Source organism: Dermacentor andersoni, chromosome 10, assembly GCF_023375885.2.
Source record: "Dermacentor andersoni chromosome 10, qqDerAnde1_hic_scaffold, whole genome shotgun sequence".
Taxonomy (NCBI): Eukaryota; Metazoa; Arthropoda; class Arachnida; order Ixodida; family Ixodidae; genus Dermacentor; species Dermacentor andersoni.
Genome location: NC_092823.1, coordinates 54,287,304 through 54,301,943, shown reverse-complemented (window position 1 = coordinate 54,301,943; position 14,640 = coordinate 54,287,304). Strand labels below are relative to the sequence as shown.

Genomic DNA, 14,640 nt, shown 5'->3' with positions numbered 1-14,640 from the left:
AGAGTAATTGACATTTGAGCGCACTCTTGCATATATTTAATAAGCAGACTGGCGATAATGAATTCTTGTTCTCTTTCCAGGCTATTGAACATTACCTTTGCGTCTGCATATTAATGTTCAACCGTACTCTCACACTTTCTAGGTTAAGGTCCTTAATCACTTGTGGCAATTCGTCCCCAGTGTTGGTGAACAGGAGCCAATGTAACCTACAAACCGGAGGTTGTTGAGATATTCGTTGTTGATCCTCACTCCAGAGCCTCGTATTCTGGGGCTGTGCGTGCCGAAACCACGATTTGATTGTGAGGGACGTCGTAGTGGGAGACTCCGGATTAATTTTGACCACAAGGGGATCTCTACCGGGCTACAAATGGACAGGACACGGGCATTCTTGCATTTCGCCCCTATATAAATGCGGCCGCCACGGCCGAGATTCGATCCCGCGAGCTCGTTCGGAAAGTCCCACCGGGGAGTTTCTGCCGTAATTTTTTCAGTGGCACCACCGATTGTGTTTGTACGATGAGAGTGCGTGCTATGTTCACAACCCTGCCCGTAGACAAAACAGAGAGGACATTGTAGACTTATCGTTATGGAGATTGGGCATTGGATTGAGTGGGAATGATAAAGACGAAATGGTTAAGTTTTATTAAATATGACCCAAGAAAAGAAGCCTTGACGGCAAATACAATGATGTCAGCTGTAGTGTGCGCGAAAGTAAATGCGTGCAGTAAAAATGCTTTTGCGGATGGTGTTCGAGCTGGTAAGACGTCGTAAATAGACGTCGATCTCAGCCACGACGACTGATGCAGCGCAGCAGGACACATTGGCTGGAGCTCTTGCCCTGTTGTAGATCAGTGCGAGCGCAGCCTTTACTGCGCAGTTGGGAGGACTGCTGTTCCGTGTGATTGTGCTGGTTATCTCGTTCCTGCATAAAAGAAGAGGGGTTGCTGGCAAACATCCGAGCATGTTGAGGCACATCAAAGCTAGCGTGACTGCAGTATCTGCTTTTCTTTAGCTTGCTTAATTCCTCGCGAATGCATTCATTTCAGATTTGTTGTGTTCCAAAATAGGGATGTTTTTATTGATTTAATATGAGCTTTAGCGGTTCTCATTCATGTTTGAAAAGAAAAAGAAGAAATTAGGCGGGTCTGGCGCTTGCGCTGCGAAACCGACATACAGCTGTGTAACGAATAGATAATGCACCTACTAAAGGTACGAATGTAAAAAAACAAAGGTATGTGATATATATATATATATGCTACCACTTGCTAGCATTACGTGCAGAAGGAGCTATGCTATTCCTGCAACTTTTTTTTTATATAACCTGAATTTTACATAATAGAAGATATAATCCGTGGCGGTGCCATGTTAAGACATGACATGATAGGTGTCATGTTAAGACACGACACCTATCGTGTATGTCTCTTAAACTGGTGACGCCTCTAGCATTTTTATCTAAGTCTCCTCTCATAGTTCAGCCACTCCCTCCAACTTTGTCACACGTGGTCTAGGTTTCCCAATATGCTACTTTTGAAATATTGGAGCCATTTTTCCCGTTTGGAGCTAAGTAATTACCCCGAAAGAAAAAAAAAACGGAGCCTCATTTTTTTTATTTGTTTTTGCAGAGATTCCACTAAAGCAGCACTCCAAATCCTCCTGAACCAGTTAAATATTTTCTGCGCATCCACAATAGCTGTCCTGAAAAATTAAACAAAAATATTTTGCGGGGTCAGACTTGTGGACATAGAGCGCGAGTGCCTACCAAAAGCTTTGCAAAAGAAATTCAGCGCTTTAACAAATAAAATGCGCAGGTGAGTTGTATGAAACGGTGCTTCATCGTAACATCCGAAATAGAAAAATATGGGCACTCAGAAGCAACGCCGGCATTTCTTTGTTGCGGAGAGTTTGCTAAACGAGACTAGAAAGACCCCCTAGGATTATTTATATTGTTCCGATAATTCGTTGGAAATTCACCGAAGGATAGCTTGTTCGCAGTCGTCTAGAAATCCGCTATCAGATAAAAACGCACTTTGTCCGTTAGACGATTCTAGCATTTGTTAGTAATAGAGAAAAATTCGGACCCTCACCTCACTGCCGAGCCCCACCGATAAAGGGCGCCATGACCTCAGCCGGGGCTGGACTGCCCATGACCACGTGATCATAGCACCATGCGCTGGCCCTCACCAAAACGCAGTACGGTCTCCCTTCCGTTGTCTCGAAGTCCAGCCAGTTGTCTGACGTGCGATGTTCATCACAACCAGACATGTCTGGCTCGGCGTCACATGGCCAGTACCAGTTGCATATCCTCACCGTGTATTCACCGAGGCCGCCGGGCACGTTTGTAGGCGGTTCCCATTGTAGTCGGCTCAGCGACGATGATATCGGTAGTACGGTCAGGTTGTTCGGGGAGTCTGGGACTGTAGCATGCCATTGAAGAATACGCAGATTTAACGCACATTTTTGGGTCCATGGGAAGTGAAGCTATCGCGAAGCGTTTAATGAAACGCTAAAAAATTTGCTCACTTCGTTCCTGCGTCTTTGCCACGAAGAAAATTGACGCTCACACGTGTGCTCTCTCGCACCCGTTATTACGTCTCAACATGGCCAAGGGCCCTAATTGGACGTTTGCCGCGAGTTGTTTGGAGAAAGCTTCACAGTCTACGAGGATTATTTCTTTTATTACAGGTGAATCTCTCGAAGCTGCTGCTGCATAGGAATAGAAGACATAACCCTTGACAGCAGTGAAACTTCTCAAAAAATAGCGACCACCACAGAGCAGAGGAGGAAGGCATTAAAAATGGTGGCTATTACTGCTAAATAAACGATTTAGGACAAGCCTCGCGATAAGGCAAAAAAGGTCACCTGGCCCGGGGATGACGATGCCCTCGAGGACAACATCAGAAGATGTCCGCTCAGGAGGTCCCCTTGTGTATCCACGTATCTTGAAGGTGACGTCGGTGCAGTCCTCAACGTGATCGCAGGTGACTCGCGTCTGGTTTGCTCCGACGATGGAGCCATTTGCACAGGAGCCGAGGAGATCCGGTGCGACAGTGGCATTACTGGCGCCGCTGCTGTCGGTGACCTCGACCCGGTAGTAGTCGAAGTCAACCTCGGGCCGCTCCCAGGACACCGTGAAGGATCTGTTCCGAGCCGATATCAGTCTCAGGTTGACCACATCAGGAAGGCCTGTGACGAGATTTCAATGGCCATGATGACATCGAGCAAGCCACGGCGCTGCAACGCGCCTTTGAGAGAGCTGATTTGTGGATGTCGAGTGCCCGGGCTTACCGAAAACGTTTCAAAATAAATTTAGCAAGTTAACGAATATAATGTGCAGAGTGAGTACGGCGAAAAGCTGTTTCTTCGTAGCATCCCCAATTAAAGATGCGGCCACTTAAAAAGAACGTCTGCATTTCGTCCTCAGCGTGAGTTTGCTGAACACTGGCTCCAAAGATCCACTACGATCCTTCGGACTGTTCCTAGAATTTGTTTGAAATTTGCGGAGGTTGTTCGTAGTCCCCTACAAATTCGCTATCAAATAAAAGTCCACTTTGGTCGCTAAACAACTCTAAATGTCCTAAGTATAGCGAAAAATTCGGGGAAGTAACAACGCTGCACAGCCTCACCGAAAAGGGGCGCCATGACCTCCGCCTGGGCAGGACTGCCTGTGAGAACGTGACCGCTGCACCATGCGCTGGCCTTCACCACGACGCAGTACAGTGCCTGTTCCGTTGTCTCGAAGTCCAGCCAGTTATTCAACGTGCTATATTCAACACAGCCGTCCAAGTCCGGCGCGGCGTCACACGTCCCGTACCTGTCGCATATCCTCACCGTGTATCCACGGAGGATGTCGGACACGTTTATAGGCGGTTCCCATTGTAGTCGGCTCAGCGACGGTGTTATCGGGAGTATGGTCAGGTTGTTCGGGGAGTCTGGAATTGTAGCATGCAATAAAAACAACAAAAAAGATCCCGCTGCAGTATCAGGCATGTTTTAGGTGTTTACGGTTAAAAGCTTAAGTAACCGCTTTTGTAAAGCAAGTTCCGCGCGCACGCACGCACGCGCGCACGCACGCACGCACACACACACACACACACACACACACACACACACACAAACACACACACACACCTGTCGGTGCCCTGGACACGGACGTCGTAGATGGGGACGTCATATACGATGACGATGAGTGCTCACCAGGACACGTGCAACATAGGGAGCTTTCCTACACACATACGCTCAAGAAGTGTGCAGAGAGGTGCGTATGAAGGTCCATAGCGTGGCGTGCGTCTTAGCGCCCTCTCGGGACAAACGCGGCAAACGCGTTGTTCAACGCAGTGTGATATCGTTCTCGTGGTGGACCTCTTGTCTAGCGTTCGTCTACGTATAGCTGTCACTCCGCCCATGCGCCGTAAATCACATGCGTTGACAAAACGGACACGTGTACATGCTCGCGCACAGCTAATGAGCGAACACACCTATCGCACCGGTGTGTATGGATGTTAATGACCTATAATATGTACCTAAATGGTCTGTCATGGTGGCCGAATGGTTGAACCGACAGAGGTGGATCCTCAGTACATCATGCGCTTGCTGCGGCGCCATAGACAAGCATGGTCACTTAATCTTGAACTGTCTGTCCTATAGTAATGGTGGGCTGCACTTTCAAGAAACTGCACCACTGTACTTTCAGTCACTGCACCACTGTACTGCGCCATTCATTACCTCTCCTGCAGCCACGCCGTCTCCATGTGGCGGTGGTGGGAGAGGGCTCCGGCACCGCTATAGATGTACGAGTCAACAGTACTGTTTTCTACGGAATTGCAGAAGGCAACAAGAAACGCTACGTAAATGTCCTAAACTGTGACAATTACACCTTTAAACAAATCATTACTTTATTAAAACGAATAGCTTTCTAGAAGCGTTCGGCTATTCACTTACATTGACGATCACCTTCTATGATTCCTGCACAATTCTTTTTACGTCTGGTCTATGCTCTCAAATCGTACTCTTCCTTCTTCTATAGGTAATATACGAAGGTGGATTTTATAACCTTTTTCAGTACTACGTGTTTCAATGGCATACATACAGGATGTCTCAAGTATCATGTAGCGATTAAAAATGAAACAATGAAAACATGTATTATTCTACGCGAATACGACCAAGTGCATTGTGTTTAGACTTGTCGAAAAACGACCAGTAAATTTTCTTAACTGGATGCACTTAGCAAATAAAATTAATAAGCCAACTTTTCAATTGTCTTAGAGAGAGAGAGAGAGAGAGAAGCAAGGAAGGAAAGGAAGGGAGGTTAAACAGACTGAGCCTAGTTTGCTACCTTACACGTGGGGAGGGGGATGGGGGAGTATATTAACTTCCAGTGTCAGGTAGGGGCTTGTGGAGAATCGTAAGAGAGGTAGCATTTAAAGAGTTTCCATCAAGGTGCACATTATGTGCTTTCGTTTATCATGAAGTACGGAAAAAGTTCGGCAGCATCCTACACTCCTGCAACACGGGAAGGCCAAAAGCCTGCTGCACACTTTGTAATGCATTAAGTTACACGATACGAGGAGTGAGACTTCTTGCAAGACATAACGAGCCGCAGTATGAAGTAGATATGCGGCGCTTTAGGTCGTACTCCTCAACGACACATGCGAGCGCTTATTGCACCATATATAAAGGTGCAGCATGCTTGTCGCCAGTAAGCGTTACACATGCGTAACGCAAGCCGAACGCAATTACGTTGCATCCTCTCGGCAGGGGAAAGCAGCACTCGTGGTCGAACGCCTTGCTCCCGCCGCTTCGCACGTCGCACCTCGTTTCTCCGCCGTAGCGTACTTCCGAGGCCAACCACGCAATCCGCTAGGCCTCGAGTGAGCGTCCTCCACTGCCGTCTCTCTCGCTTCGCAATCGACTCAGTCACCGCAACCGCCGCCGCCGCCACGTGACGACAGCGACGCAACGCCTGTTTTTATGTCTGCGCGCCTCGCTCGTTCCCCTCTCCACCCGCCGCTCGCTCGGAGAAGGTCACGTGTTTTATTTTTTTTGGACCACTCGACTAGACGCCGCGTTTTTGTCAAGGCCATCGCGAAAAGAGCCACTTAAGGCTGTCGCCTTAATATACAATGTCACTGCTATTCCGCGCGCACGGCATAGCAGCACCATCAAACAGCATGAGCGGGAAAGGAAGCTGTTCATCTCACGCTCGCCATTCAGGGAAGCACATTTCCTTGACCTTGATACACAGTAACACCAGCGAGCTGTTCGCGCGTCGTGGAAAGAACATGTGTGCCTTCATCGCCGCCGCTCGGCCCAGTAAGCGATGGGCAGCTTGCTTCCGGCACTGGGACAGATTAATGGCGCCGCTATTCCGTTCCCACGGGTGCGCAGTCATATGGTATGTTTCCTATTTTGCGGGTTTTCTCTATTTGCCGAAAACAAAGGCGCTATGTGTATACAGCGCTCGGTGATTGAACGCGACACCCGCTGGCTGCATGGAGGCCGGCGCTTTGTGACGACGGCTGGGGAGAGGGGGGAAGTCAAAATGCAGTCACAATGCATCACAGGGTCTCTCGCTTTCATTTAATAATGATAAAAAAGAATGCATCAACTCCGTATGCCCAGTGGCCACCGGCGGCGCAAAAAAGGGTCGGCGGCCACGGCTTCTGGATGTCGCGTTTCAATTGCTGAGCACTGTACATTGCTTGAAGTACCACATTTTGACATGTAGAGCTAATTACTCTAAAATAATTGGATGTCAAGAACTAAACATTGCTGGCGATTTCTCAACAAGGCTCTAAACAATATGCACTAGGTCTTAGTCGCGTATAATGATCAGTGTTCTGTTAAAACTCGGTGCATGATAATCGTGACCCTTTCTATGTTAGCAAATTCATTTGTGACTACTTCAATTGTTCCTAATCGTACCATACGGAAGCCGCACCTTTCGCGGTAACCTATAGTGTGCTTCAGAAATCAAATGTTTCTATAATTTGTTTCTTGAGCGGCTTCCCAGCCACCTTCACATTCAGATGCAGGAAAGAACAAAGTTACTGCTGCATAGAAATAGAAGAAATCACCCTTGACAACAGTGAGGTCTTCTCTAAAATAACGAATACGACCATAAAGCAAAGAAAAAGGGTAGTAATAAGGTGGCTCTATTACTGCTAAATGAAAGATTTCGGACAAGCCTTGATTAGAGAAAAGAAGGTCACCTTGCCAGGGGATGACGATGTCCTCGAGGGCAACTCCCGAAGATGCCCGTTCAGGAGGCCCCCTTGCGTGGGTACGTATTCTGAAGGTGACCTCGGTGCACTCCTTAACGTGATCGCAGGTGAGTCGCGTCTGGTTTGCGTCGACCATGGAGCCATATACACAGGAGCCGAGGAGATCGGGTCCGACAGTGGCATTACTGGCGCTGCTGCTGCCGGTTACCTCGACTCGGTAGTAGTCGAAGTTGGCCTCGGGCCGCTCCCAGGCCACCGTGAAGGATCTGTTCTGAGCCGATACCATTGTCAGGTTGGCCACATCGGGAAGGGCTGCGACGAGATTTCAATGACCATGACGACACAGAGCGAGCCACGGTGCTCCAACGCACCTTTGTGGGGGCTGATTTGCGGATGTCGATTGCCTGTGCTTACCGAAAACGTTTCAAAAGGAAATTTAGCAAGTTAGAGAATAAAATTTGCAGATGAGTACTGCGAAAAGCTGTTTCTTTGCAGCATCCCCAATTAAAGATGCGGCCACTTAAAAAGAACGTCTGCATTTCGTTCTCAGCGTGAGCTTGCTGAACACTGGCTACAATGTTCCGCTACGATCCTTCGGAGTGTTCCGAGAATTTGTTTGAAATTTGCGGAGGTTGTTTGCAGTCCCCTAGAAATCCGCTATCAAATAAAAGTCCACTTTGGTCGCTAAACAACTCTAAAGTTCCCTAAGGATAGCGAAAAATTCGGGGAAATAACAACCCTGCACAGCCTCACCAAAAAGGGGCGCCATGACCTCCGCCTGGGCAGGACTGCCTGTGAGAACGTGACCGCTGCACCATGCACTGGCCTTCACCACGACGCAGTACAGTGCCTGTTCGGTTGTCTCGAAGTCCAAGCAGTTACTCGACGTGCGATGTTCAACACAACCGCCCAACCAGACTGAGCCTAGTTTGCTACCCTACACATGGGGAGGGGAATGGGGGAGTGTTTCAACTTCCCGTGTCATTTAGGGGCTTGTGGTGATTCGTGAGAGAGGTAGAAATAAAGATTTTCCATCAAGGTGCACAATATGTGCTTACGTTTATGGTGAAGTATGAAAGAAGTTCGGCGGCATCCTACACTCCTGCAACACCTGAAGGCGAAAGCCTGCTGCACCCTTTGTAATGCATTAAGTTATACCATAGGAGGAGTCAGATTTCTTCCAAGACATAACGAGCCGCAGAGTGAAGTACATGTGCGGCGCTTTAGGTCGAACGACACATGCAAGCGCTAAATGCACCATCTAAACGTGCAGCGTGCTTGTCGCCAGTAAGCGTTACACATGCGTAACGCAAGCCGAACACAGTTACGTTGCATCCTCTCGGCAGGGCAAAGAAGCACTCGCGGTCGAACGCCTTGCTCCCGCCGCTTCGCACGTCGCACCTCGTTTCTCCGCCGTAGCGTACTTCCGAGGCCAACCACCGAATCCGCTAGGCCTCGAGTGAGCGTCCTCCACTGCCGTCGCTCTCCCTTCCCAACCGACTCAGTCACCGCAACCGCCGCCGCCGCCGCAGCCGCGTGACGTCAGCGACACAACACTGGTTTTTATGTCTGCGCGCCTCGCTCGTTCCCCTCTCCACCCGCCGCTCGCTCGGAGAAGGCCACGTGGCCTTTTTTTTTGTACCACTCGACTGGACGCCGCATTTTTGTCAAGGCCATCGCGAAACGAGCCACTTAAGTTTCTCACCTCAAAGTAGAATGTAACTGCTATTCCGCGCGCACGGAATATCAGCACCATCAAACAGCCTGAGCGGGAAAGGATGCTGTTAATCTGAGGCTAGTCGTTCAGGACAGCGCGGTTTCTTGACCTTGACACACAGTAATCGCGCCGGGAGCTGTTCGCACTGGGACCGCTTCCGGCACTGGGACAGATTAATTGCTCCGCCATTCCGTGCCCACGGGTGCGCAGTCATAAGATATGTTTATCCTATTTTGCGGGCTTTCTCTATTTGCCGAAAACAAACCCGCCATGTGTATAGAGCGCTCAGTAATTGAACGCGACACAAGCTGACCGCATGGCGGCTGGCGCTTTGTCACGATGGCTGAGGAGATGGAGGGTAGGGGGGGAGTCAAAATGCAGTCACAATGCACCACAAGTGTCTCGCTTTCATGTAATAATCACAAAAAAATGCATCAACTCGGTAAGGCCAGTCGCGACTGCGGTGGCGCAAAAAAGAGCCGGCAGTCACGGCTTCTGGGTGAGCCCTGCACATTGCTTGAATTACCACATTTTGACGTGTCTTACTATTCTTTACAACTGCCTAATTAACATCTTGATGTTGCAACAAATAAAAAGCTAGATAATTACTCTAGGAGAATTGCATGTGAAGAACTTCATGCCGCATTCAGATGCCCATTCAGAAGCCGCACCTTTCGCGGTAACCTACAGTGTGGTTCAGAAATCAAATGTTTCTATAATTTGTTTCTTGATCGGCTTTCTAGCCATCTTCACATTCAGATACAAGAAAAAAACAAAGCTACTGCTGAATAGAAAAAGAAGAAATAACCCTTGAGAACAGTGAGGACTTCTCTACAATAACGAAGACGACCATAAAGCAAAGAAAAAGGTAAGTAAAATGATGGTTATTACTGCTAAATGAAATATTTCGGACAAGCCTTGATTAGACAAAAAAATAAATAAGAAAAAATAACGTCACCTTGCCAGGGGATGACGATGCCCTCGAGGGCTACTCCCGGAGATGCCCGTTCAGGAGGTCCCCTTGCGTGGGTACGTATTCTGAAGGTGACCTTGGTGCCATCCTCCACGTGATCGCAGGTGAGTCGCGTCTGGCTTGCGTCGACGATGGAGCCATTTGCACAGGAGCCGAGGAGATCCGGTTCGACAGTGGCATTAGTCGCGCTGTTACTGCCGGTTACCTCGACTCGGTAGTGGTCGAAGTTAGCCTCGGGCCGCTCCCAGGCCACCGTGAAGGATCTGTTCTGAGCCGACATCAGTGTCAAGTTGGCCACATCGGGAAGGGCTGTGACGAGATTTCAGAGGGGTCAAGATATTGGTCCCCCCATAACGCTCTCTGCATCCGCCAAATGCTACAAACTGCGGGAACACACTCAAAGCTCATCGGCAGATTTGTACCATATCTTAACATGAAAGGGTGCAAAGAGCGAAACGGCAGGACGAAGTGCGAATTAAATTTGCAACGCCCAAGCATGGTTCTACGTTAAGGGTAATTAGAACTTGCTAACATTTATATCTGGCCATAAGGAGTAGTTTTGTACAAGAAAAAACGAACGAAATGGTATTTGACTCATAATTATAATATTACTCAAATTAATTAATCAGCAATTGGTTTGCTGAACTACGCCAAGTATCCTTTGCTTAAATCTGTTTTGAGGTATCAAAACGGCGTTGCATGTATTATATACATTGGACTATTGCAGGGTTTAAAGAAACACAGCGGTATGTCTGTCAGTCTCGTGTATTGTTGTATTAATGATTTTCCCATTACAGCTGTACATACTTGTTATCACTTTATTTCGGTGGATAGCATTTTCTTCCAGAACGAATTGTTAATAGTTTGAGCGCGTTCCGCCTTTAAAACTTCACAAAGTTTCATTCATGAACCCGAACATTTGTCAGACTCTGCTGACGCGCATGTATCACGCCTAGAGCGTAATCAATGCAATGTGCAAGTGAAGATTCGCCAGAGGTAAGTTTCACAAACTACTACGCTGGATCTTCCGGTATCAAACGTCAAGGTTATATTTATTGGCACATTGAACTGTAATATTTGAATCGATGCCCATCACTTAGCTCCCGAAGTAGAGGCTAACAGCATCGAGGAAGATCAACGAAATACTTTTCGTGGATATGCCGGATCAGGCTGTAAGAAAAAAAAAAAAGAAAGGAATGGGCTACGTGATACGGCGATGGTACCACGGTGTTTTGTTAGCACTCACCTTGCACACGCTGGTGAATTTTCCTGTTAGCTGTAATCGTGTAATTAGTCAAAATCAACTGCCTAAAGTTTACAATTACTGGCATAGTTGCACAAGCTTGAACGTAAAGTCCTGCGTCACATTTGAAAACAGTACATTGAACAGTTTCCAGCTCGCCAAATTTACCACAATCATTTTTCCCCCGTTTCATAGATGTATAGCGCAAAATGCGAGAAAAAAATGGGAAATGACGGCTGGCCCGAGCGCAGCGCTCTGAAAGGGGGACTTAAGAAAATCGACACTACGCGTTGGCTGATACGGCAATCGCGGAAAAGTGACAGAGCCACGGCGTAGCTGTTGGCTGATAATAGCGAGCAGCCGCGGCTTCCCTTTTGTTGTGTTTTGTTTGACTTCAGTAATATTTCTTAGCGCCGTCCTATGCCGGTGCTCAATGTTCCGGTAAACAGCGTGACGCGGCCGCTTGCTAGTAGCAGGAAGCAAAAGCTACACCGTTGCCTTCCCCACGTCCACCACCACGTCAGCCAACGAGCAATATATAAGGGCAAGATATACTCCGGCGTAACGCGCGGCGCGGTTAAGCGACGTCGGTGAAAGGCGCGCAGTCTACAGTCCGGCGTCACGGCGTAGCCGGCGTGCCCAGGTGCGCTTGGCGAACTCAACGCCGCCGGCGCGGACATAGAGCGTGTTCTATTTCACGCGGCTGCCGCTAGACCAGAATGCACTGCGCGCTGTAGCGGCAGCGAGCAGAAGGCAGAATGGCGGCCTGCGGTGCGCGTACTGACAGTGCGGCTGCGGTTTTGTCAACATCCGTGTGTGATGACAGCGCGAGTGAGGACGCCTGCTTGAAGCGATTCGCAACCATCCACGTCTATACGACGTGAAACGCATGGACTACCGCGACACAGAGCGGAAGAACAACGCGTGGGAAGCTATACGAAAGCAGTGTGGTCTCTCCACAGGTAAGCTGCATTTCGCAGCTCCTGTACTAGCTGGTGGGAGTCGCCGAGTTGAGGGCGCTTGTCGACTAGCTTTCGCATGTACATGGTCCGCTTCCGTTTTTGACGTAGCCGAAGTACTAGCAATATTAGTGCGATGTTCTGGCTGCCAGGCACGGCGGCCGCATTTCGATGGGGGCGAAGTGCGAAAAACACCCGTGTGCTTAGATTTAGGTGCACGTTAAAGAACCCCAGGTGGTCGAAATTTCCGGAGTCCTACACTACGGCGTGCCTCATAATCAGAAAGTGGTTTTGGCACGTAAAACCCCATAATCTTTTTTCTGGCTGTCAGGGCAAGTTAACGCCATGCAGCAAAAGTTTTCGTTTTAGGCGCACAAACAGTAATAAGGTTGGTGGTAGTGAGCTTCGATCCTACCACCCTACGCTCAGAAGCCGAGTGTCTTACCCACTGGTTGGCCGAGCGTCTCGGCGCGCTCGCTTGCTCGCGAGAAGTGAACTCGAAGAACTGCTCAGAGGCTTTCAATTGTACATTATAGGTTTAATATTCACAACTCATTAGAAGTGCTCAGGTGTCCCTGAATTTTTTTTAATATGCAGAAATCAATCCACTTTGCCCGGCAGCTCTGAGTAGCCAGTGCCAGAGCGATTGGCGGACAGCCCCACTTCATTCGTTTTCGAACAAGACAGTCTCCGGCTATCCAACCCCCGCCTCACAAGAAAAAGAAAGTCAGTTTTGTTCGGCATAATAATGAATCCTTGATGCATACAACCCGCCGTGGTTGCTCAGTGGCTATGGTGTTGGGCTGCTGAGCACGAGGTCGCGGGATCGAATCCCGGCCACGGCGGCCGCATTTCGATGGGGGCGAAATGCGAAAACACCCATGTACTTAGATTTAGGTGCATGTTAAAGAACCCCAGGTGGTCAAAATTTCCGGAGTCCTTCACTACGGCGTGCCTCATAATCAGAAAGTGGTTTTGGCACGTAAACCCCATAATTTAATTTTTTAATTGATGCATACACGTCACTTTGACGTTGTGAGTTTTCGCGGTTTTGTGACGTCGGCTGACAGACAGGCGAAACGGGCACCATCTATGAACTTTTAAATAGCGTAGAGTTATGGCAAAAAGTGTAGAATAGAAAATAATTATTTCTCTTTTGTTGGATCTAATCTGCATAAACAGTATGTACTACAGATCATAGCAGATGGGGAGTTGTGGCGGTTTTCGTGACGTCGCGTGACAGACAGGCGAAGCGGGGGTGGCCCGAAAAACGTTTCACCGATCGTGGAGTGCTGAGTGCACAAATGGGATAGAAATAGTTTGGAGTAGCTTTGCATTACAGCGCCCCTGACTTTGTACAGAAACATGTTAGAACCGAATCTTAATAAGGACATTTAGTCGTATGCGAAAATGGTGCGTGACTCGGCAAGTGACGCTATGAGACGTATGGTTCGGATTAATATTAGTTTTCTCTATAATTATGACACGGTAAGGTGTGGTGTCTTAGATATTAATGACGTGTGAATGAGCTTTAAATCATCTTGTTCACGCCGAACTAGAAACTGCAGCTCAGGATATCTGCTTACAAAGAAATCAGCAGTGCCTCTGTAGAAGAATCGAACTGCCTCTGTAATTTAACCGATAAACCCAACTGTATCAGTGTTGTACAAAGCTAAACAAAAATGCGTATGCCTGAATAGCCTATACTTCATGAAATGAACTCTAGCAAGTAATGAACAACCTTACCGGACTGTGGAACACACTCGCTGTGAGTAGTTACCTAAAAGAGAAAGTGAATGCTTTCATTAGGTATTAGATTGCTAAACTATCTATATTACCAACAGGGTCATACGTTATTAAAAGGGAATGCTTGATAATGCTTGAATGCTTGATAAATAAGTACAGTCATTTGCGGTAATATCATGATAGCTTTCTAGATTGTTCCATTTTATTTCGCTTCTCTTTCGCTCTCTCTCATTGTACAATGTTAGCTAATGTTTGTTGCCACACCAGCACCACCGGCTCGGCTCTTGAACCAATGACGAAAGGCGAATATAATGAAAAGGGAAATTAACCGCTACAAAATATGGCTCCAGTCGGTTATGCACACTGTATACAGTGCAGTTATGTTTGCAAATTGAATAGTCTAGGCTCTTGCAAACGCCACATTTTGACCTTCTTTCTGAATAAATTCTACTGGTTCCTTCAAAGGCATTGCACTTTGCGTATGAGCATACTTCTATAATAAACAGCAAAAGTAAGCAAAAAAAAAGTACTACTTACGTGTGGATCGCGTTGGATCACGAAAACATTGAAAACAGGCCCCACAACAATTACGCAGGCGGGCAAGATCATTTTTACTACCGGTGTACGGTTCCGCCGGGTGCTGACGGTATTATGAGCCCCCTGTTGCGGCGGCGAGGCGGTGGATTCGCCACCAAGACTTCCGGGAAACGTCCCGGAAGCATCCGCCCGTGCGCGTAGACCGAATTTCTTGTCATCGTACTTTGCGAAAATGGATCAGGTCA

General features: G+C 48.0%; 1 protein-coding gene across 1 annotated transcript; it reads right to left on the bottom strand.

Moving 5' to 3' along the window:
* Window positions 1-631: 631 nt before the first annotated feature.
* LOC129388286 (uncharacterized) lies at window positions 632-10,215 on the bottom strand. Its single transcript, XM_055078437.2, has 6 exons — window positions 9,896-10,215; window positions 7,209-7,532; window positions 3,624-3,929; window positions 2,860-3,183; window positions 2,085-2,414; window positions 632-922 (listed from the first exon to the last, which is right to left on the bottom strand). Exons 1-5 carry the CDS (start codon window positions 10,188-10,190, stop codon window positions 2,086-2,088), a joined length of 1,578 nt encoding a protein of 525 aa, XP_054934412.2. The 5' UTR covers window positions 10,191-10,215; the 3' UTR covers window positions 632-922; window position 2,085.
* Window positions 10,216-14,640: the final 4,425 nt, after the last annotated feature.

Bases quoted from the DNA above. Each gene is read 5' to 3' on its own strand.
- LOC129388286 (XM_055078437.2), bottom strand. From the start codon at position 10,190: ATGTCGGCTCAGAACAGATCCTTCACGGTGGCCTGGGAGCGGCCCGAG. The intron at 7,533-9,895 runs GTGACGTTATTT...ATCTCGTCGCAG, and splicing joins CATCGTCATCCCCTGGCAAG to CCCTTCCCGATGTGGCCAAC. The intron at 3,184-3,623 runs GTGAGGCTGTGC...ATCTCGTCACAG, and splicing joins GGTCATGGCGCCCCTTTTCG to GCCTTCCTGATGTGGTCAAC.